The following is a 25998-nucleotide window of genomic DNA, read 5'->3' on the forward strand; positions in this document are numbered from 1 at the left end:
AAGATTTTAGAGGTGGGCCATCGGGGAGTTTTAGATTGTTCATTGTTTGAGTAAAAAAGCATAAACATCGTAATTTGTGTGTAGCTGATACAAACATATATTTCAAGATGGCTGCATTACAGACACCGTTAGAAAAAAAAAAGCATTTACCGGTACAATATATTTATATTGCTAAGCGGATTAAATTAAAAGAAAAGTTAAAAAATCCTGACATTATAAAAATTGGATTTAAGGTCTCTGTATAAACATACAAGTGAAAAGAGTGCCTGTTGTTTCTTACCTGGCTGTTTGTCACTCGTCAGTGACTCGTCTCTTACAGTAATAAAAACATATACCGGTACTGAATGTTTTCGATCTAATTTTTCATATTATTACGTGGGATACCTGCGGCTTAAAATCCGGTGCTGCTTGTATAAGTACAAAATTGATTTTCTTTTTAAAATTAGATTATGCGGCTTTTAATCAGGTGCGCTCTGTAGTCCGGAAATTACGGTACACAGTATATGTCCAATAGAATTAGCAATATATGCAGCATAGTCTGTCCATAGACAAAGGTATTAATGGTGATCTGTGGGCTTCCAGTCAAAGCTTCAGATGTCCTCTGATGTCCACTCAATATTCGGGTATTGATGAACCATATCCAGGATCAGTAAGACTAGAGATAAACAAGACAGGCTCTGGCAGTAATATGTATATCAATGTTGTATACACCAACACAACTCTGTATATAGATATATAACTATATATGTATGCATGAATATAGATGTATATTATATTGATTCTATTGAGCACAACAGTTATTAATCTACTAGTGAGGACATTTCTGGGAGGTGAAGAGACTTTAGATGGTCCTTAGTATTTCAAAGGATGTGTGTGTGTGTGTGTGTGTGTGTTTGTGTGTGGAAGACTAAAGGACAGGAGTGAGGGTGGGCCTGCCAATAACATAAAGAATGAGTGAGCTATCGAAAGGAGAGAAAATCATGTCTTTGGGAGCAGGACGACCCATGTGACTTGGCCTGCCCCTCTTTGTTTTTCCCACACAGCCTGACTTGACCAGAGCTATATCCACACGATCACATTAACAAGGGCCTCTGTCTGCAAACTTCCCCCTACTTATGATTCATAGCTCAGAAAAGGGCACTATGTTTGCTTATGTACTGCCAGCTGCACATGGCATCACCAGCACATTTCGTTTTCTTTTTGCAAGAAGGCTGCTTAAAATATTACCCCCCCACCACCACTTTCCCTTTACCCTCAGCAAGTTGAAGAAGTTAGCTTTCTTTCACATTCTCACATTTCATTTTTTTATTCTAGCTTCTTCAGTTTTGTTTTTCTCACAATATATACTAATTTCTTTGTATTTGTGACTGTTAAAAATGTGTTTTCTGCAGCTTGTGGGAATAATCAGATAACATACTCTCATTGAAGAAAGTGGAAAGCACCAACGGTATTTTGATGCTGTTGCCATGAGCACAGACCTATAGCATGTATTTTCAGTTTGTTTCCAACACAATCAAACATTACACAAAGTACACGTTGCAACTAAACATTAAATCATATGTTTGCTTTTACAATATGAATGGGGCACAATTCATTGTACACGATACCTTCTGCTTAATGATCCATGGTCAAATTATGCCATACAGCCATTTAAAATGTTTGTATCGAATAAAATCTGATGAAAGTGGAAGACTAGGAGCTGACTTCTGCCCAGTGTAGGAATGCTAGATAGTTTTAGAAGTCTGAAGGAGACATTTACTGTTTTAATATCTTGTCAAACAAGAACTCCAAGTCTAATTATGTTAGTTAAAACTTGATTTTAACCTATGATGAAATTGAAATTAATGTGAAGGCAAAATGATTAACTATTTATTAACACAGAGATATGTAAATGGAAAACAATAACCAGTTGATATGTGGATGCCTCTATGGTGGACTGAATAAGTAATTACCATTCATTTTGCTCTTTTGTTTCCACATACAATTATTATTGGCAGTTAGTTTCCTGGTTTTTCATGACATCCTTCTGAGACTAATGTTATCCCACAGAAGAAAAAAGCTTCCAAAAAATTGGAAAAGCAGGCATTCATTCAAAAAGTTTGTAATTAGAGATTAAATGTCAATATATTTACAAAAATATGTCATAAAGGACGGAAACAGATTACAACACTTCTTTTTTCCTTTCCTGGTGTAGGTCTGTCTTCTAATTGTTTTCCCTCACCCTTTTATGTTTAATTACCTTTCCTTAGAGTCAGTGCAATTTAAGAAAGACTTAGATGTATAGGGTTACGGCATAGGGTCACTGCTGCCATGCCATTGAAATGGCACTTTGGCAGAATCTCCTCCCTTAGGTCCTCTGCCCCCCTTAGGAACCCTCGTGAACATGGAACCAGCTGGTTTCCCATCTTTAATGCCCCAAACAGAACTAACAAAAAAATGTTGTATATAGTTGCCAAAAAGTCCATCATTCAACGCTACTACTGAAAGGACAGCTTGCTACTACATCTGTGCATCCATCAGACAGAACTGCGGTCACTGTCCCAGAATTTACAGGGGCTTTCCCCGTAGTCTGGGCTGCTATTTTCATTTTACTCTTCTCTGCTCTTACTCCAGCAGTCCCAAATATTGGCTTTTGTCCAGAAGCATTGTGTTTACTTTTGTGCGTGTGTGTGTATTTTGTTTTTTAAAATAATTTCTGGCCGTCACATAATCTTAAGTGAGATAATAGGACGAGTAAAAGACTCAAAGAAAATGTAAACAGACGGTGTGAAAGTTCACATGGAGCGGCTGGGCACTTTAGAGGGCTGATACTAACAGAAATTATTTGTGGGTCCCCAGCCTCTCGGCCTTTGTGACATGATCACTGTCTGCTGAGACAGAAAGCATGGGATTTCCCATACATTCATCTGGCGTGTTAGCAGCATCTCTGATAAGGGAATAATAATGCCCCTTATCAACTATGAGTCAATTCGTAGTCATCCTTTTCTATTATGAGTAAACTGCCTCAGGAAAGTCTGCAATGTGTGTTTTCATTTTAATTAGAAAAGTAATATCAGAGGCTCTTGAGTAAATATCCTAAAGAGTGAAGAATTTTTGTCATTGCTGCTGTTTTAGTATTAGACTAATGCAGTCTGAAGATACCAGACTCTCAGACCATAACACATTAAAATGACTCCGGAAACATAGTTGCCATTCAACAATTTATTGTACAAATCAGCTTATTATGTCATTAATCTTTGCACATCTATGAAGTGGGGCCAGACCACATATGTGGCTTCCAGTTGACCCCACTGAGACACACACAGGGAGAACAGGAAAATAAGTGTCTCTGGATCTCTTAGGGAGTAAGGAAAAGGCAGGAGTTATGTGTGAAGTCAGACTGAAAGTCCAAGGCAATGACCAAAAGCTTCAGCCAGTGGTTCAGATTTGGACAAAGAAGGAGAGAGAAGATCCAGCAGCAGTGAGTACTTGGAGCTAAGTGGAGGTATTTTGAGTATAGGAACGCCATGTGATCTCCTCCTCTGTCTCTCGTTCTCTTCAGGGGGCTAGGGATGGGAGAAATTGTTTTGGGATACTGGGTTCCCAGTCCAGGAAACCTCCCCTGCAATTCTTGGCAGACTGCTAGGCCATTCTGGTGGTGGCCCACCTCAAATGTTTTCCCTGCAGACCCTGGGCCTTGATTCATTGTTATAGATATGACTCTCAGTGGCATATATTTGTAAAGAAAAGTGGGGTGGGAATCTTTTCAAATTAAAAAAAAAAGGTGTGCTGTTAGCTTCAAAGGTAAAGCTTAGGTACAGCACTGAGATCTACTAGAGTTTTATATTAGCTTCCCAAATATATATCTGTAATCAAAAAATCCCCCCCCCCCAATGAACCGTCTGTTTTATGGGCTTTTTAAAACTGGAGAAATATGGAATTGTGATAATGACCTTTTTTGCTTTTTTCACTTTTTTCTTTTTCCTTAACTGTCAGATGTCATTTTCCAAACTTAATTTTTGGGATATTGATAAAGGTTCATTTTAGGCTCTTTTATGCCTATAGTAGTCATTGGAAGCCAAAGTGACTCAATATCACCTATCAAGGCCAAGGATAATTTATTGCCATTTCAATTGAAGCATTTGGTTTAAAAATCTTGACATGAACAGTGTTAAGGAATGATCACGAGCTGTAAACAGGTTATATGATTATGTGAAACAGTTTTCATTTTGTTTTCCATTTTTTACTCAAAGAAAAGTTTTCCATCCAAAAAACTGGCCGTGTGAATGATTGGAGGATCTAGGTTGGCCTCACTGTGAGTGTGTGAGTGAATGGTACCTGGTGATGGATGGATGGATGGATGGATGGACGGACAGACAGACGGACGGACGGACGGGCGGGCAGGCGGACGGATGGATGGATGGACGGATGGACGGATGGATAAAAGAGTTAATTTATGTGTCTTTACTCCAGATACAACACAACATTCACATATACGGCTTTAAAATTAGTGAGGTCAAATGTTAATTTCCAGGAATGTGGTGTGGACAGAGGTTCTTAATGGGAACCAGTATAGATATTTCCAATAAAGCAAACAGACATAGCATCACTGTTTTACTTCTTCCCTTGTAGGTTCCTCCTTATATAGATAATTCATGTTCAGTTTAGCTTGAATACATTTTTTTAAATTGAGGGATTGTGTAAGACTTGAATTTACCCATTTTAAATTGTATTGTTATCCTGGAAGCTAAATCAATATAATATGATATGCCTGCCTGCTGTCATTGAGAACAGAATTTCAGACTGGAGAAGAAGGTACTTCAAAATATTCAGTATCATTCATGTGACATATTATTTTTTTGTGGGTTAAATGCAATTTTTTTGTCTGAACATGGTTGTTAATGTATGGTTATTAATGGAAAACAATTGGTATTTCAATCAGTTTTTTAAAAAAAAAAACAGACTGATGATTTAGTGTACATTTTAGCAGAAGGTTCTAAGCTAAGCAAATCCAATATGCTACTAGAAGGTCTTGCAGTAGAGGTCTACAATGGACTCCTAATATTAGAGCTTTAGTTCAGAGCAGACCTGGTAAAAGGCAGAAGGTGAATGCAATATGAACAGGGAACACAACAAAACAGTAGTCCTGGGAGATGAGGTGCAGCTGAAAGAATCTTTCAGGGTAAAGGAGGGATTAAAGTGGACAGCTCTGGATGGGGCTGCCGAGCGTGTGCACCATAATTGAATTTCACGCTCTCTGCCTTCTTCTGATGTCGTGTAGCAAAGCGATCATTTGAAAAGAAAGCTATGAGTTAAGTCCTCTGCTAAGCCCAAAGCAGTGCCAAAGGAAATCTGGGATTACCCTGGCAATGGGCTTTAGTGTATTTGGTCAAAACGCAAGTGTCATGATGAGCTGGAGGAATGAGGGACAGCAGGAGTGTGCTGTGAAACAGTGATGAACACATCACTTACCTTGTGGGCATTCCAGTTTTTTTACACAATGCTTGGTTAATGTTCAGATGTTATATGTATTTCTCTCTCTTTCCTGTAAATACTAAAGAAGTGATTTTCACATGTGTAATTTAAGGCATGAAACCGTAGAAATCCCATCGGCTATGTTAACAAGGGAAAACAGAGTGTATGCAGAACTGCCACACAAACACTGAGGTTCAGTGGAACAGTTTGTTCTGAAGAAAATAGAAATTTGTTATGTTGTCCATTTTGGTAAAAGTGTTCATATCATCATTGTCAGTGACATCAAATCAAATCAATCTTTATAGCGCCTGTTACAATGATAATTGTTTCAATCTCAGGGCCTGACCCCCAACAAGCAACCGTGGCAAGGAAAAACTCCCCTATAACAGGATGAAAGCTTGAGCAGGACCAGGCTCATATAGGGGGACCCTCCTGCTGATGGCCGGCTGGGTAGAGAAAGAGAGGAGAAGGGGGAGAACAGGTAGAGGAGAGAATAGGTAGAGACCATAGAGATGCATTAATAGTACAAGATGCTGGTGTAAGAGTAAAGTGGGTCAACAGGGTCGGAGGTCGGCAGGCCAGCATACAGCTATAAAGGCGGCTAGACCTGTTGATGGATACGGGGGGGGGGGGGGGCAGAGAAACTATATAAGAAACAACATCATCACTGATCTACTCGGAGAGGAGAGGAGAGGAGAGGAGAGGAGAGGAGAGGAGAGGAGAGGAGAGGAGAGGAGAGGAGAGGAGAGGAAGCCATGACCCAGAGGCCTGTCACCGCACTGGGTCATGGAAATAGGGAATCAAGATGTGCATGCAATTGGACTCTGAACACATAAGGACTTGGTGCTTCATTAAAACTGAAAGGTGCAACCACATTATTATGAGGTGTCATTTGTATAGTAGCAAAATGCACAAAAATACATTTTACACGTAAATGTTAAATCCAAATGTTAAATATGAATTCTAAATTGAAATAGTAAATCTAAATGTAATCGAATCTAAATGGTAAATCTAAACATCTTGGGTCAAAGTTAATGTTCAGATAATATGCAAATTTACACTGCTATACAAGATAGTAAATGTAAAAATGTTTACTTCTCCAGATATATTGGATTTAATTTAGTATTTGATTCTGTATATACATCACAAGCTCCTGGGTTTTTATTATTATTTAAGAAAAAGAATATTCCACATTTTATATATCACACCTAAGGTGGACAAAACTGATATAATTTCTGTTTTCTTATTACTTTTCCATCACAAAACTTGTCATTTGTACAGAGGTGTGTTGATGTTTTTCACCGACTGATGGTCAAGTATCTTCATTAGACAGCATTTCTACTTTTTGTAGTTTGGGTTTCCAAACAAAAAATAATGTGTTGTATACTGACTGATGTGTACAGTGAGTCAAGTCTTTCAGTGGAAGGGCAAGTCTGAGTCTCATGAAGGCGACTAAAGCTGTTTGTTTGGTTGCTCAGAATCTGGGAAAACAAACATGGTGATGGCACATTAATTGGAGACTGAAATGTTGCTTTTTACTTCCAATTTCCCAGAACCTACAAAGGCACTGGGCATGACTTTACATGGCCAAGCTGGAGTTTCTCATTAGATAATTAAAGTATCTTGTGTATGAACACACTGTCCAGTAAAATGACAAGCATTGCAAACTGTTTATTATACATATTTCTTACAGAGATACATTAAAAATAAATTTTTTGAGGAGCTAAGTGCACCAAGTGGTTTAAATCAAATTTGAGTATCCTCTGTCTTAGTCACCCTGAACTGGACATCCTACTGTAAAATCTTACCTAAAATTAACTTCAGATGACTTCAGATTTGGTCATACCTTCAGATTCAGTCCATGCCTTTTGGGGATGCATGATATTTATCTATCTAAGAATCAGCTGAGAATTTGAAAAAGAATAAAATGAGAATATTTTTATTTTTATGATAAAATTTCACTTGTGAACAACAGCACCTGATAACAGCTTTAATGTATTTAACAAATCTAGACAGTAACATCTGGCATTATTTAAAGACAGGAAGGAGATGCATCTGCTGTAATTTTTTAAGACAGTCAGTGTAACATCACCGGTGAGGCTGTTGCCACTGGGCTCTGCAAATATGATGAGAGACCAGAATTTTTTTTTAAATATCAGCTCACATGACCTGAGATATTTGTTTACAGATGGACCACGGTCAGAACTTTGCATTCCACAAACCAGAAATGAACTCCTCACCACTAGGCATCTGTGATTTGACCCATAAAATTATTTTTTTACTGACTGAAATGCTAGAGAAATGGAAGTTGAAATGGCAAATGAGAGACTGTTGCATATCAAGGATTTCAATTAAAATACTGGGACACCAGACTTCCACGATGAGTCATTGTACAGCAAGTTCACCTTTTCACCATAATACAGTAATTTTCACATCTTCATGGCATCTTCATGCATGAAGGATGATTGTGGGCATTTTTTTCAGTGTTGATTTACAACTTTCCATTTTCTAAAACAGGGAAGACACATGGATTAACATTCAAATTCTTACATTGTTCAAGGAACAGAAATGCATGAGTGAGGGCTGTATTTCCACGTTCTGAAGCCAAGAGCTTATTAATCACACCAGTAGAAGCTTCCATGGACAGCAGTGGAGATAGATCTTTCTCATGGTCAGGTTGTAATTGGGATGATGTAAATCATCTCAGACACCATTATAAGACTACACCATGCTGGACCCAAACACTGATGGCAAAGCATGTGATAAACTTCAACAATGACTTAATTTTAATTTAGATAATGGTAAACATCTTGTACCCACCCTACAATTCCCTTTGAATCAGTAAATACTAGCCTTTATCCTGATTTTGTATATCTGAGTTGATTCCATGTTTAAAGGTGTTAAAATTTTAAAACAATGTCACACTTCAAATATAGACCCAAACGCCAATGATACCATAAAATTATGACTTTTTTTCTTCTTTTTTTCCAATGAGAAGATAAAAATATTTAGTGTACTGAGTCCCATTGCTGACTTACAGAACCATTTTTTTTCATTCAGGATATTTTCTTCTTTATTTCATAAAAGAACCTTAGTAGAAGTTTAAAATGATGATAAAGAAATGTTTTTTTTATATCATTAATATAAGATGAACATATATATGACATGGCTAAAACTTGTCTGTACACCTTAATAGAGAATTAGATTTTAATAATAAACAGTAAAAATAGATAAGTTACATAAAACTCTGTAATAACCATAAAAGTACCTGCAGCAAGCAAAATGCAGCAAGCAAAGTGGATTACATTCAAGTCAACTAAGATCTAGGATCAACAAGGATCTAAAGGTGCAGAGGTATGAGCCAGACTCCAAATAAATTCACTGCATAGAGTTTCAAGACACAGTAGAGATTGTGGACCAGTGGAATTTCTCCTCAGGAAAAAAGAATGTGGGAATAAGATGACAATAGGCCTACCTTCTGTTTTTGTGTAAAAGTTTGAAGGACATAGTGCAGGTATCTCCAAACAGACTCTCCATTTTTCATATCGACTGTGGCAGATTAGGTCTAGTATCTTTGAGTGTGAGTTTGTGAGACTACTTTAAGAGTACAAACACATTGTCCTCCTTTTTTTAGTCTCTCCTGTCATGCAGGAATCCCAGCCCTAAAATGTTAAACATAACATTCCTCCGTGTAAACTGTGTGTTAGTCGACACAGTAGAGGAGAGAAGACCTTTTTTGTCTTCATATACACCACTGCAATCAGATTGTTGTGGAAGATAGTTTGAGGATCTATGATGGCTGATGACTATTACAGGACGTGAGGCAATGCAATTGTTGCTGTCCTCCTTGACGCCAGCATGAGAATTGGCAGTTCAGACTCGTTTGCCCATTTGCAGTCAATTAAAAAGCTGATGTTTGAGCATGACACCCCAGAGTTTGTTTCCTGCAACAATAGGGTCTGGTTGTGGATTACTGCTCACTGGCTCTGTAAACACAGAGAGACTTCAAATTTGACTCACACACATACACAAGCACTGGCTTTGATGGACTAAATCAACAGGAAGGCTTAGGTTTTACTGATGTTATGAACACTGGTTTTCAGGCAGGTTTTTTTGTATGTGCATTTGGAAGTAATGTTGATTATAATATGTAATCATTAGGATCTAACATTCATAAAATAACAGTAACATTAGCACTAATCCTTTTAATCCTTTGGGTTTTTTTTAAACTGAAATGGGATAGAAATGAGTACTGGACCAATATATGGGATTTACTGGTATTTAGCTGTGATGCCACAGATTGTACCCAAATTCAAGACTGTCAACCTTGAACAAATGCAATTTTACCAAGTTTAGGTTTCAAATCAGGTCAGGTCGTTCTAAAATAAACTGAGAAGGAAGAGTTTACATCCAATTGGATAGGCAACTCATCTCAGATCAATCTAAGATGCTATGGGCTGCAGGGTCTGTGGAATAAACAACAATATTAACTGTATCTGCCATGTAAGTACCCTGACATCATCACAGTACATTATGCAGATGGGTTTTGTAGCTCTCTGAGAGAAGAAAATTCAACAAAGATCCACTACACATAAGAACACTCCCTAAACCTTCAGAAGTGTAGTGCAAGTAGTCAAAAATAAAGGCTAAAAAAAGTTTGAGACTTGATATGATTAAGAAGGACAGTGTCTTTAGTGATTTGCTCTCATTAGATAAAAGAGGTAGTTGTATTTCAGAGGCCGATTTCATCTGTTCTGCTCAGGGAGAGGAAAAATTTCCTTGTTAGCAGTGTAATGTTAAATGTCAGAAGTTATGTCATGACTCATTGGGCTGCAAACTTCACAAGTGGGACACAACTGCAAAAACTGCAAAGAATCAATTAAGCATTTTACGATTCTGGTGTTTTCCTTCAAAGTGATGCTGTCATCTCGAGCACATTTTTGTGATCCGCTTGCATACTCGAGTCTCAGAACTCAGAAGACCTTTACTATTTTACTATTTATCTACATCTGAGCTGTCATCCCCACATTTCATTGTAGCTCTATACTCGGATAACAGCAATCCCTTAAATGTCACGGCTTCATCTGATTGCAATTTTGTCTCTCCTATTACTGCTAACACCCCTTTATTTTGGGGTGGGGGGGGTGCATCCCACCCAGGCTACAATGAAGACCTGCTGGTGCTGGCTTTGCTTGTCTTGGAAATAAAGATAAATCACAAAAGGAAAGTGCAAAGAGATAAGACATTGTGTATGTCAGAACCGTTTGTCTTTTGTGTGTGTAAAGCTTATTAAATGTGAGATAGCACATTAGTGCCTCACAACATTTTGCCTTCTCACCCCTCACACAACAGCGATACAGTAGGACACTAAACCAACAGAAATTTGGGGGTGCATGTTTTACAGTTTACGAATCTTTGAGCTTTGCCAGTCGGACAAAATAGAATCACCATATTTGTCCTCCCTTATCTCCACTTGTTGCAAATATTATTTATTATATTTTTTTTCAAAGCCACTGTCCAAAGAACATCTATTAATTATATTAGCAACATACAAATGAAACAGCACTCTTTAATTTAGATGAGATCATTCATTAGAAATTCCTCCTGTACTCATCTGCATTATATCTCTCTAAACACTCAGAGATGTCGAATTATTTCCCCTTGAATAAATATAACAAAAGTCTACAAGGTTTTCATTTTGAACTATTTGGATACACAAAGGTAAGTGCTAAAAACTGAGCAGCAGGCCCTGAACATTGAGAAAAAACACTGTCTACATGTTTCTCTTACAGTATGTGCTCTTATAAAACAATGAAAGTACACAGGCTACATTGATCTTGAGCCTCAGGAATGGAACAAAATCCCTTCTTGGATGTCTGTTTCGAGTCTTTTGGAGCTGATATGACACCTATTAAACAAGTATAACATCTCTCTGGTCTCTCTTTGTGTGATGAGGCCAGCAGGCAGCCTATCAGATCCAAAAAAGTGCTGTTTTCCCAACATTATGCATATGCAAACATGTATACTGTACTGTCGTACTGGGTGTGTGTGTGTGTGTGTGGGGGGGGGGGGGGGGGGGGGGGGGGGGAGGGTTTAAAATGATTTTCATGAAAAAACACATGTCCCCATCAAGGAGTCGCCTCAGTCTGAGGTGAACCTGCAGCACGTCATGTTCAGATGTTTGGGTTGGAGGAATGTGCTGGTGTGTGTCTGTGTGAGCAGCTCCACTCACGTTGAAGTCACAGTGGACTGGGATTTTTGTCATAAAATCTGGTGTTGTAACATCAGCCGCTATATGCCAACATTCCAGTTAGGATACTGCATGGGTTCACCTCAGTTTATCATGAACAAATTCAATAGTTTTAAAATTATTACTTCATGCAGACAATTAAGGCCACTAAATTGCTTTTTGGCTTTTCCATCACATGGCACTGACACAACCATAGCTCTGGGTTTGATATAGGGAGTTTCTTTCTGACCTGTGAAATAGGAAATCTTATTTGATGTATTTGCTAATGGGAAAATAAAGCCTTACCTAACAAGAAGAGTGTTGGACTCTTTACTTCCAAATAATTTAACCAGATTTTACCAATGACACATGTAAACTTTAGCAAATATACTTCTATTTGCTAAACATTTTTATGAAGTTAAGCCATGTTACAACACTCCAAATTTGACCTATTTCTTTAGATTGGGCAGAAAGTTTTTAAGTTTTCTATGACAAATTTATTGATTGCAGACTTTAAACACCCATATTGTACCATATTTATGACCCCTGTACATTTTTTTATTCTTTTTTATGGTTTATTGTGTAATTCATATCCAAAATGTAAACTGAGAGCCTTTTCTCATCTTTGTGAACACTTCATCCCCTTCAAGGTTACGGGTAAGGGGCACATAAGGGCAAAGGCAAGGTCCACACTTAGATGAGTCACTAGCTCATTGCAGGGCCCTATGTGTGCATTTGTGGGTTCAGGATACCTTGGTAGTGCTCTAAAGGTGTTCTGGCACCTTCCCCTACTGAGCTACCACCACCATAACCCTAAGTACATGGAGAGCCATATTGGGGGGAATATTGTTGTTATATTGGAATATATATATTTAATTGTATAGTATGTTTCTCCCCATGTACTATAAGAAAAGAGGCAGAAAAAAAGTGAAAACTGGCCACCGCAGAAGCATCAACATAAGTAACCAAGGGGGAAAAAACACATTTTTTTGTCTCACTAGAATTTCTTCATGATAGCCAGCTATGTATGTAAGCACACTTTAACATGTTTGTCTGATAGATATCCCTACATGTCTGCCAAATTAGCTATAAAAGGCAGATGGATGGTACAAACAAGTCTGAGACAAGCATACGTTAAAGGTCTAAATTCTGATATTGTGACCTTTATCATTTCAGCCAGTCACTCTGATTTGCAACAATTTCCTCCCTGCTGGAGCAGAGTCCAAACATTAACAAAGTTATTCTTGAAACAAATTTTGTGCCAGTACAAGAGTGCAGTTTGTAGATATACAGTGAGGTAATGCTGGTGAGCCTGGAAGTTGCCAGGTCTCCTTCTAGAGTCCTTTTTGACTAGGGATCTTAAGTTGAGGAGACTAGCAGCGAGCGTGTCCTCTGTCACTTGGAATTAATGTCACCACAAAACAGATATTTCTTACTCGCTGATGGTTTGTAATAATGAATGAATGGAGATCAGAAATGTTGTGTCACAATCCAACAGTTGAGAAGGTGAAAATATTTTCTTTTTCAAGGATTTTGAAAAATATGGGCAGTTGTGTATAGTCATAATTTTAAGCCATAATTCATAAGATGCTTCTATTTCTAACTACATTCAACACAATAAATACATATATTTTCATCCTGAATATTCAGTGTAGCAGAAAATGCTATTAAAAAACTTATAAGTGGTCAACAACATTTTCTTGAATTCATTTTCTTAACACTATCACATGTATGTGTGTGTTCTGCTGGTGCTTACATAATCCAGAAGTCTATGATCAACACATGAAATACTTTTCAAATGTCAAAATCTATTTTTAGCCATGTGACATTAACTTTTACCTGCTTTTACTATGACTGTTAAGCATCAACAAGAATACTTTTAAGATCCGCAGCACCTTGTGTATTGTAAACATTAGTGTTGAAGGATGAGGCTTCCTAGAACTGACATCATGGAGATGCGTTATTATTAGAAATATCTGCAGAGTTTAAATAACAGATCAATGTAGTCCTGTCTTTAACTCCAAGCGAGACGGCGTCTATTCATTCTGAACAGAGTAAACACAAGGCATTTTTGGGCCTCCATGTCCAAACACAAATAAAACATCTTTCACATTTACTTTGAATCAAGTAAAGTGCATCTGTGAATACCAAGACCATGGTATCATTATGACCAGTGTCATTCAAATGCTGTATCACATATCCCCCTTAAATGTTTTTTATGGGTAGTATATTTCCAGAAATGTTTAAAATCTGCAAATGATGGTTCAAGAAACAAAAATCAGATCAAGTGCCATACTGAATTAAGTCTAGTGTTGGTCATTTTGTACTCACTGTATAAAATGAACGAGGAGTTCACACGGACGATCTTAGAGTGCATCTCTGCAAACCCAAATCATACCTCCAACCACTAGGGGCACAAATGAAAGCCGGAAATGACAGGAAAGAAGTGCAACATTGTCAGATGAAACCAATGACATAGCTAATGCCATTACAATACTTCCTTTTTTTCTCTAAATTGGCTCACCCTTACCATATCACCAGCACCAGAATATAACATTCAAATCAAAAAGCAATTTATATGTCTATTTACTTTTCTCCTCCATGTAGGTAAGCTATAAAGAGTCAGTTCAAAGATGTTCATCCATCATCTATTTGTGCTATCTAAAATTAGCACAAATCGTATCAACTTTCCCCAAATAATTCAGACCTCAAGAAGCCTTTCAGATGAGAGGGAATATGTTTTTATGTCTTCCATTTGCTTTGAACCATCCAATTGACTTTACTAGGTCTTTATGGATCTGCACTTTATAACACTGTGGCTGCCAGTCTGCGTGGAATAGACCTGCTTAATACCTTTTTGTCCATGAAGTGTGAATGAGATATTTTCTGAAACTGTGAACCTTTAAAGCCGACAAAAAATACTTTTATTTTTTATAATAACATTATGGAAAAATTGAAGGCATGTTGGTTGTTTTATTAGTTTAACACTAGCCTATCATGTAGCTTTTCTGATTGGATGCCAAGGCATCTTTTCTTGTGCAAATAAATTGTAACATTGAAAACGCCTTGTATTTTTTTCAACCCTGGCCCACAACGTGACATGAGTTGGGTCAAAGACAAGCTGACCACACTCTTAGCTTGTAGCCTGACAAAAAACAGAATATTTATTGTTGACACAGGTTCCTTTGACATTTGTTGCTGAAAGAAGCTATAATATGCATGGAAATCTATGGAAAGTGGCAGAGTGGATTCCAGGGAGGTCTGTGGCTGTTTTGCTGCTGATAGGTATGGTGTGTTAAAGCTTGTCACACAAAGCCCAGCAGAAGTACATTCTCTGTAAACTTTCTGGATGCTTTTTAAACACAGAGAGTGCCAGCCTACCTAACCAGAGATGGAGCAGGAGGCACAGGCAGTGTCACAGTCACACACACACTTGCAACCTTGGTGTGCTAGGTTATATGGTTCTTTTCTATTTATGTTACTATATGTATTTAGATTACATGGCTTCTTTGTATTGAGCAAGTTAAACACACAGGCCATTATTCACAATGCCAGCGAGGAGCCTGTTCATTAGAACTAAGACCATCATGATGCCAGAGGAGTTGATGCAGGGTTGCTTGCAGTGAACATCCCTAGATTTAAATAGAAGCTGAAATAACCAGTGCTGGTTTGTCATTCTCCACAGGATGAAATGATTGCAGTTATAGACAGAAATGTATATCATGAAATGATTCACAGGTTGCACCACCACAATCTGTGACTTTGCAGGGGAAAAGGTCATATGTTTGCACGATCTTTCCTTGTTCTGTCTTTTCTGATGAGTCTGTAATTTTCTCCATAACTCACTCTAAATTTCCCATGGATGTGAGTATATATGGTCCATGGATTTAATGACTTCAACAGAAACCTCAACTGTTTCTGCTGTTGATGAATGTGATGTTTGAAAACAAACATGATTTCTTCCCAATGAGACCACCATATTTTTTGGCTGAGATTTTATGGATGATGAGTCCCAGTTTTGATGATAACACCATTACCTTGAAAACTCGCAACATCTGGCCAGGAAACCATTCTTTCAAATGTTTATTTCCTGCTAAAGAACCCAAAGCTTTCCAGATTGGTTCTCAATGTTCCTGTGAGTTGGAGCAGCTTTACGTCTGTTCGGAAGAGGTCATGGTCATTTCTGCTTAAATTAGAACAATCCATTTCTTGACCATTATTCTAGGCTCTAGTACTTTGTGCAAGACAAATAATTTGTTGAAAGCCAATCAGAATCTTATTTTGTTGTTGTTTTCTATCACTTTTCACACGTACACAGTTTTGTGTGTAAATTCTCTTGTGATATGTGCAGCAGATGACATATATATGAGGCCTGAGTACACAGCCAAAGTACAGGGGCGCAAATCATCATGCGTGGTTGTGACAAAGCTTTTCAAATACAGTCTATGACTGTCTGTATGTCTGTTTTTGAATGTTTTGGAATTTCAAAATTGACATATAGTATACTGTATAGAGCCCTTTTGGCCTCTTTGTGTTACCGTACTATACAGCTCAGCTGGATACTGTAACATCCTAGTAGGGTATGCACAAGTAGCTGCTATGACTTCTAAGGGAGGACAGACTAGTTAGGATTCAGTGAAAATCCAATTTTCACAACATACCTGGAGATGAATTTTTAACAAATCTGAAAAAAGATTTATCTGAACTCTAGAGAGATAAGCCCCTCTTATTTCTGTTGCATATGTGCATAAATAGATATGGGACATCTTGTACTTTTTTGTTGGGAGGTGTGGATGGAGCTCTCATACCTCTAATTGTAATATCATTAATGGTAAAAAATGCTGCAGCGCAGTTTGACCAATGGGACCAGTAGACCATCTTTACCAAAGTTAAGAGCTCCTTTACGTGCTAATCACCATCTTCATCCAGCAGTCATTCAACAGGAGCTGCTTCAGTGAAACTCTTTCACCAGAGATTCTGTAGCACTGACACAAGGAATAAAAACAACTATTTTAATCTAAAAGAGTTCCTCATTGGTATCCATGTTAACCTCATCTAACAAGATATTGTGCTTTTTGACTGAAAGAGAGATCTTTATCTAAATAAATAAAACAGGATTGTGACAAATTTCCTAGATGTTTTCCAAGGGACTAGCAAGGGTTATGTTGTCCTAGAGATGTCACACAGTAGGTAGCTGGCAATTGAATAGAAATTTGTAAGAAGATAGCAAAACCTCACACATATAACTCGCATTTTTGTACACAAATTTGTTCAAACTTTAACTCCATAGCTTGTGGATGTCTTCTCAACTTATGTCACAATGTGCAGCAGAAAAAGTTATTATTGTCTCACCCTGTTTATTTGAGACATGCAACCTTTCAACTTTTTCTAACGCTTGATCTGCCATAACTTACGGCAGCACTGTGTATGCAACTGTCACCCACTGCTTTTAGGGGCCTTCTAGACTAAACCACATTGGTCATAAAACAGGTTAAAGTAACAAAAAATGTTAGGCTTGTTTAACGGACTTTCAGACGAATAAGCTCAATAATCCCATGTTTGATAATAAATCCGAGAAAGAGTTGAGGCTGAGAAGGTGCAGTAATTTCAAGAAGCATTTTATCTTTATGTCTTATTTTTTTGTTTACATTTGAAGTGTTACTGAGCAGTTCTGTTTTTTTTTGTTCTTCCTGATGTCAGCGTAATCGTCTGCCAATTCCATCTTACTTTAAAGTTTTGCAGCACTATAACATTGCTATTGTTTATAAATGCTACAAATGAGGAATGAAAAAAAGCCACTAGTCTTTTTTGGAAAGTTCTTCAAAAGCCCAGCTCTGTGTTTACAGGTTAGGAAAGGGCTGGGCTCAGGGATGTGGAGCCTGCACTCTTTTACAGCGCAGTCTGGTCAGTCACTTGACAGTTGACAGCCCCCCCCCCACCCCCCCCACACACACACACATACACACATACATACAGATACAGGCTGGGCAAATAGAAACTGTGATATTTTCCATTTCAAAAAACCTTCAGGGTCACCACTGTGGCTCTTTTGGCCAAAGACAGAAAGGGGTATTCCTATTCCTACAAGTGCACAGGTTATATTTATAAAAGTTTGTGGCATCTGACACCATGACATTGTTTAGTGGCCAAAGTTGCCATAAGTCACTTTAAAGAATTAAGTAAATATTTTCATTTTGACCATGTCATTGTTTATTATGGAATGCAAAACTTCTAAATCTTGCCAAATCCTCTGTTAAAAATTATTTAGTGTGACAACTTGTCTAAAGTGAAGCACCACATACATAAAAAGGTTTTGTTTCATTATTTATCAGTCAATTTTGTTTCAAACAAATCCTTGAACACCACCTGAACAAAGTATCACGGACAGTGATGACTGAAAAAAATTTGGTTTTGATCTTGCCACACTCCTCTTTAGCTTCACAGATTATTTACAGATTAACATTAATCAGAATTCTGAGTTTAGAAGACAAAACTCTGAAATAAAAAAAATGACAGATTTTAAATTGAAAGTCAAAGTCTCAAGAATTTTGCTGGAACATCTCTATGCTATGCTTTGCTGCTACAGTGCTAAATCCAGATAGGGTGCTCTTTTCAAAATGTGCAGAACCACTGTTATTAATCAAACCTCGAAGCAGAATTATGATAATGAGCTCAGGTCGAGGATCACTCTTATTGATTCCAAGACAAGTTCACAATCAGCAGTAAAATTCCTGGATGTCTCTCAGTAAAAATATGACTAGCAAAAAAGCCTCCCATAAGTTTGGCCTGTCAGCAACTCAGCAGGTGGTCGCCTGCAACTGCTGGACAGCATGTGAGGGGCGAAACGACACAAAAGGAGAACACACCAGATGTGACCATTCAAGTGGATAATTTAGCAATGACGGATGAAAGTTCTAATGAAGAGATTCAGTCCTCATCGAGACTAGATTTTGGAATTTTTGGTTTTACTTTAAATAACGGAACATTAAAATTCAGTATGGAACATTATAACCTGTGATTGTAATAAAGTTCAGTAAATAAAAGCTCAGTTACACACAAATTTGCTTATGAATGCAACAAAAAAGTCTGTTAATGACAAAGTTTGTCAGAGTTTCTGGGTTGTGTCGGTCGTTGTCCTACAGGGGGTGGTGTGGGGCACAATTGGTGGCAGCTGGCCCTGCTGGCAGGCGCACCTGTAGGCAATTTACATCGGACTGCCTATTTAAGCAGGTTGCGCCTGCCTGTCGGTGCTAGGGTGTCTGTTTGTCTGCTGAGGGTGTTCTGTTTGTCTTGTCAGCGTCGCTGGTCGTCTTCCTTGTCGTGTGCTGGTGTTCTGTGTCTCCTGGGGGGCAGCTCCAGCTTTGTGTCTCCTGGAGGGCCGCTCCAGCTTCGTGTCTGCTGGAGGGCCGCCCCTGTTCCCTGCGCCCCCCGCAGTCCTGGAGGGCTGCCCTCGTGTCCATCGTGTGCTCCGCAGCCCCGGAGGGCTGCCCTCGTGTTCTTTGTGTGCCCCCTCCCCCCTGTAAATAAAGCTTGTTTGACCATTTTACCACTGTGTCCTGGCCTGCGTTCGGGGCCTAGTCAAGCCGTCCGTGACAAAAGTTGATGGATGAATACTGTTCAGTTTACTATTAGTAAAAAGTTGAGGGACTGTGATCATGTGGGGTCCCATATTCCTTATTGGAAAAATTACATTTTTCATCAGTGGAGTTCATCTCAATGCAGAGAGATGTTCCAATTAGATTTTATAACCAGCGGCAACCTCAAATGTCGCCACAGTCTGGGAGCAAACAAAAAATGGTGTCATCAGACAACAGTGTGTGACCAAGCTGGTGACCAACATGAGGAGGAGGTTCCAGGGTGTTGTGGATGTGTACGCTTCTTCCACATTTCTGGCTTCAGTCATCCAATTCAAACAGTAAACATGAATCAGAATCCTACATACCCCAATGCTTATCCACATTGCATATTCCTTACGAACATTTAAAAGGAAACATTTAAAATTTCAAAATGGAAATAGAGGCTTTCTAATACCATGACAATATTTTTAAGGAACATAACACCGAAGAACTAGTCTACCAAACACAGATTTCCTTACTTTTTGTCCTAAGTTCACATTTTTATTATAAGAAAATTTAATAAAATTGATACAAACATAACAACTGAGACTGGTGGCTTGGTAGTAATGACATTTTCAGTTTAGTTTGTAAATGTTTCTATCAGTGAAAAAGATCTCAACCATGGTGTCTTCAAGTGGTACGTCACTAAACGTGTGTTCTGCAACCAATAACTTAGACACTGCCAGGTAATAAAGATTAACATAGGACCATGCTGAAGATATAAGAGGTCATAAACGTCTGTGTCTGAGTGACTGTCTACCCTTCCATTCACTCCTTAAACCATGGGACATTAGAGAGAAGATAAAACAACAGGCATTCGACCAGTCTGATTTTTCTTGATAAAAAGACAACTGTTCAGTGGAACATCCTATCAGCTCATCTTGATGAGTCTTCAAGTGCCACGTGTCTTGGCTCTTATGGTGTTGATACAGGGATATGATGCAGTTTTCACTCAACCCAGATGCCTCAGATAGCATCAGATAGCAAACCTGGATCCTTTGAAGACGTGTTTTTCTTCTCTCTTGTTTTCATCCACGCATTTCCCTTTAAGTCCTAAGTAAACAGCTTCCTTGTTCATTTGATGAAAAGCAGATTTCATGTAAATTCTAACACCTTGTAATCAATTATTTAAGTTCTACAAAAGTATCTCTGATGTCTAGTAAAGTAAAAATTTATTCTTAATTCTGCTTAATCTCTCATCTAATACGTCATTATCTGAGACAAACAATAAAGCCCATATTCTACATTGTGTCATTAAAATTTTAAAAACAATATAGTGTATACAATAAAAAAGAAGTGCTAAATTTTAAGAATTTGATGTTAAAAATCCCAGTTCTGAAGTTTGTTTTAAAATTTTAACATTAAATTCCCTGACTGGTTTCACTTCACCTCGCTGACGGTGTAATAGATAAAGCAGATTTTTGCTACGGTACATCTTCCCTGTTGGGGTATTCTCTGAGGTCTAAAGGATCTGTGTGGACCCTTTCTGTGTGTGTGTGGGCCCGAGGATGGCTTTTAAGCCCTATCCCATCAGTTAAGACTTCATTAAAGAGGTTTCCCCTGCATGATGCTGCGTGGAGGAGTATCCAGGCTCCTCCGGACTTTTACCCGACTTTGATTTAACCTGATGGCCGTCTTGTTTCTGAAGGCAATGTAGCGTTTTGTTATTTTTTGCCGGATTGTTTATGTACAGTAGTTTTGGGACCTTCAAACACACAATTTGTAATCTCTGCGTGTCAAGATATGGCCTGAGCTGATGCAGTGTCTCTTACCCGAATAGGACAGTGCAGTTCCAGAAAATTGTGTACTTAAGAACAATGATCTTGAGAACAATGATACATACTCAGTTATTGTACAGTATTGTATGATGCTGCAGTAAGCACAGGCTCCTTTATAGCAAGTGCCCTTTGTAACCTTCCACTATGCGCAATATAAAGAGAGTTCATATTGTGTCCTCCTATGACAGCATGCCTGAATCTAGACATTTAAGAATCGGTGGAACAGTGTGTGTAACTCCACACAATGGGGAAAACATGAATATGAATATTAGATCAAATGAATACCCTAATTTGTGTCTGAGAGTGTATTCCTGACTCTCACCTGCTGATTGCTTGCACACACTCCAGCCAACCATGTAACAAAAAAAGGAAAAGCTGTTAGTTCAGAAAAAAATCAATAACAACACTGTGGCACTTGCATTTGCACTAGTATTTAAAATTTCTTTTTAACTTTATACTCACCAGAAGCAAATGCTGTACTCAATGTGCATGAGTGCATTTTATCATGTGTCAGTGTGAATATGGGCCTAAAAAAAATGTAATCTGTATGCCTACAAACAAATCAAGTTCATTAGTTCAATTCCCATCTTTAACAGTGGATGATTACATGCACTCGGGCAGACATGATTATTAGCTGTGTCCAAGTTTGTACCCTGATGGCAGTCACTGAGATTTTTAACAGGAGGCTATTGGGTTTTGGGTTAACCACCATCTCGGCAGTTAAAAGGAGCAGACATTACAAGTGAGGGCTAATGCCTGTAAACCTGCTGACTCTAGACCACTGTTGGCCTGCTTATGACCGCCACATTAGCTGTATTTAAAATCACCTACAATTAGAAACACCGACACTTGTGTTATTGGCTGCCATAATCAGCTCAAGATACTGGAATATACAGTAGATGTCCTTTTTTGAGACCGCTGACTATCAGTCTTTCACACATGAAATAAATATCAAAATATAAAGTGTGTTTTATAAATGTGTGTTGTGACTTACGAGAGGGAGGATATCCAAAACATACTAGGCATAATGCTATGGCTGTGTGACTTGTCAAGTACTTATGTCAAGTTTACAACAGTGAAAATCTATAGTAATTTTGACATTAATTATTCTAGTTTATTCCACAATATGGATATGGAAATCACACCATATTAAGTCAATATTTTAATTTGTTATGCCAGCTGTCATTCTGTCACTGAAAATGATGCTGGATTAATGAATTTATACTATAATCATATACTAATTCTATGTTGTAGTAACACTTTTATCTTGGTCATATACTAACATGCTGACCTAGTCGCTCTCTCTAAACACTGCATATTGAAATCAAATCAAATCAATCTTTATTTATATAGCGTCTTATACAATCAAAATTGTTTCAAGGCGCTTTCCAGAATCCCAGGGCCTAACCCCAGACAAGCAACAGTGGCAAGGAAAAACTCCCCTTTAACAGGAACAAACCTTGAGCAGGACCAGGCTCATGTAGGGGGACCCTCCTGCTGATGGCCGGCTGGGTAGAGTGAGAGGAGAGGAGAGGAGAGGAGAGGAGAGGAGAGGAGAGGAGAGGAGAGGAGAGGAGAGGAGAGGAGAGGAGAGGAGAGGAGAGGAGAGGAGAGGAGAGGAGAGGAGAGGAGAGGAGAGGAGAGGAGAGGAGAGGAGAGGAGAGGAGAGGAGAGGAGAGGAGAGGAGAGGAGAGGAGAGGAGAGGAGAGGAGAGGAGAGGCACAGAGCACAGAAACACACAGAAAAATACACTATACAACGGGTCAGCAGGGCCGGAGGTCATCATGCAGCTCCGAAAGGCGGCGATACCTGTAAATAAACAGAGAGCGGAGGGGGGGAGAAGCAGAAAAACTACACAGGAATCATCATAACTAGTCTGCTTGATGAGGAGGAGGAAAGGAGAGGAAAGGAGAGGAGAGGAAACCATGGCCCAGTGGGGTGACAGAGGCCTGTCAGGTGATCATGAAAGAAAATATTGTTTTACAAGTGTTCAGCTCAGAGAGGCGGTGTCCATGCAGTGCATGGAACTTTGACAGGCCTTGCAGAAGACTCGGTTTGTCTAGAATCAAAATAAAGAGGCTATTTTTTCACATTGACACAGGAGCTTGCTAAGCTACTGTATATACCACAAGGAGCTGATGAATATTTGCTCAGAAAACAATGGATGTCTGCTTTTTGTATATGTAAGAACAAAAAAAATCAGCTAAATAGAATGACAGAATTGTTATGTAGAGGAGATGCATCTGTAAGGCTGTGTGTCTGCCTAAAGCTCTTTAAACAAAAGCTCTCCCCCTCTCCTCCGCCAGAGCTGAATGTGGAGCTTGTGTTATATTATTCACTAACATGGCTGTGCTCCCGCTTGTGACACTGTTAAGGTTTCTTGTAAAATGCAAACATTCAAACATATTTGCTGTGTCTTTCATCCCTATTCGAATTCAATTACTGTCAGCGCTCGGTTACAGCGGTTACAACTGAGTGAGATGGGAGATTGAGTCAAGTGTTTTGGCAAAAGCTTTTACACTCCTGCCTCTTTTCTTTGAAAGGGGATTGGACGTGACCCGAGAAAAGATGTCTGAGGTCCTGGTCAATGGTCCAGAGGAAAGACAGAGTTCTGTGCACCTGCAGAGGTCTGCACGGGGTCACAGAGACACCAGACAGCTGAAAGAGAAGAGAAACCATGCTCAGGAGAGGCAGTTACCAGAGGAAGGCCACAGTGGTTAGTGCAGATGATTCTTTGATATCCATCTATCTATCCATCCATCCCACTGCTCATATATACTGAACAACCAAAACACCTTATAAAGCTGTGTCCTTTGTTTGCAAATGTTGTTCTTATGGTTAGTCCTAATGTGGCACCAGTGTGTGACTGGATGAATTCAGACGTGTAATGCAAAGAGCTGTGAAAGGACAATGATGATATTGACGTGCTGGAGGTAATTCTCTAGGCCTCTGGCAGTGCTCCTTGCTGGGAGGCAGCTAACCCTCTAATGCACATCTAAATGCGTCATATATATTTTGAAAAAATACTAAACTAGCCAAGAATCAGCCCAAAAGGATGATGACAGGGACATGGCCTGTGATTACCACCTAAAAAAATAATATGTAAATTGTTATGGACTTTTTCTCATATCAGCTGCCATTTGCACAACTACTGGTGGAAATATATTATTCTTACTTTCTAACTGGATTTTTCAATATCCAAAATTGTGACTGACTTGGAGTTACACTGGAATGGTTACCTTTATTGTTTTAATATATGGATCTGGTCAACTTTTTTTGTGTCATCTATAACTGTTAGTTAGTAATGGCTGCTCAGGTTTTCTGAATTTTTTATACCCATCTCCACCGTCATAAGGCCATGTATTTACAAGACCATTCATTTAAAGATCCTCTTTCTTCTCTTCTTAATGTAGAGTAATGGAAAGACACATTGTACTGCCAAAATTAGAGTTCTTCAAGAAGTGTCTCTATGTCTCTTAGACTTGAGCAGTGTTGAGATTGGTTTTACTTTTTGGATGCTGCCAATCTCGTACACCAAAAGCCTAAAAGAGTGGATATGTTAAAAAGCATATCAGTGAGCCCCAGTAATGTTTTCTGTACTGTGCAACTCCATTTAAAAAACATGCATTAATTTTTAATTCTTTGCTCACTTTACATTCTTTCTAAAAATTTCCAAAATGTATTGCCTTCCATTCAAAGTCCAGTGAAAAAAGAAATGTAATAAGATCTTAAAGTCAAAAAAATATATACCGTTTTTTCCGGACTATAAGTCGCACTTTTTTTCATAGTTTGTCAGGGGGTGCGACTTGTACTCCGGAGCGACTTAAATAAATACATTATTACAGAATTTCACATGTTCGTTATTTTCACACTGACAACCACAAGAGGGCGCTCTAGGTGTGTGTGCCTGAGGAACGAGTTATTTTAGTGACGCAGAAGAAGAAGCAGTGCTTCGCCTATGGAGTTAGACTTGATTGTTTGGTAAACTTGCTCGGATGTACTTTATGCTATAATTATCTGAATAACTGTTAATATGTTACGTTAACAAAGTAGACACGTACTCAGTTCATTGTGGGTCATGTAGCTGAATTTGTTACGTTAGCATACCATAACCCTATTGCTAATCCATGCTAATTGCCTTTCAAGATGAAATGTATGTTCTTGGTCTCAGATTTTATCAAAGAAATTTTCCCCCAAAATGCGACTTATAGTCCAGTGCGACTTATATATCTATTTTTCTTCTTTATTATGCATTTTTTGGCTAGTGCAACTTAAACCCCGGAGCGACATATAGTCCAGAAAATGCGGTACATATACATTTCAATGAGTAGTTTTATATAAAAAATAATAAATAATGAAAGACAAATTATATGTTACACATACTTGCCAAGAACGCAGGATAAAACAAGATTTGTGAACTCTCTTTTTAATTGAATCCATCAGATTATTAATTCATTGTAAAACATCCCTACTTTTCAGCTTCATAGCCCAACAATGTTTAAATGCCACTCACATCTCAGGGATGAAAGTGAAAGTATCCATGGAATCCTCTGATTTAAAATGGTATTTTTAGACTGATTCATCCTCAACAGCCTCAAGTGCAGTGAGAGCATCATAGTGTTCCCCTCCAAATTTCTAAACCTTCCAAAGTTTTCCATGATGTCATGTGTGATGGAGGAGTCAAGGCAGTCAGGGAGGCAGGTGAGCATAAAACTTGTTTGATCGTCCAATTTGCAAATCAACATCCAGACATCAGCTTTTCGTCTTTCTTCCTTTTGTCAGTTTCTTCCTCACATACTGATGAAGATAAGAACAAATATCATATCCTAACCTCGTGTTTAAAGAGAAGGTTAGCTATTCCTTATCAAGAAAAGGCTGAAGGATACCGTTAAGTGACAAACAAGTCATCGTTACTGACTAT

General features: G+C 38.5%; 1 protein-coding gene across 4 annotated transcripts in view; it reads left to right on the top strand.

Moving 5' to 3' along the window:
• myocd (myocardin) overlaps positions 1-25998 on the top strand; it is a 91074-nt gene that overhangs the window by 24081 nt on the left and 40995 nt on the right. For 3 of the 4 annotated variants that reach the window (XM_029834762.1, XM_029834774.1, XM_029834764.1), the window contains exon 2: positions 23621-23793. The exons of the other annotated variant lie outside the window; for it this stretch is intronic. In XM_029834762.1, coding sequence (XP_029690622.1) covers positions 23646-23793 — 148 coding nt within the window. In that variant the 5' untranslated portion in view covers positions 23621-23645. The remainder of the gene's footprint in view (positions 1-23620; positions 23794-25998) is intronic. 4 annotated transcript variants of the gene reach the window in all.

The sequence above is a fragment of the Takifugu rubripes genome, chromosome 1 (assembly GCF_901000725.2).
Source record: "Takifugu rubripes chromosome 1, fTakRub1.2, whole genome shotgun sequence".
NCBI lineage: Eukaryota > Metazoa > Chordata > Actinopteri > Tetraodontiformes > Tetraodontidae > Takifugu > Takifugu rubripes.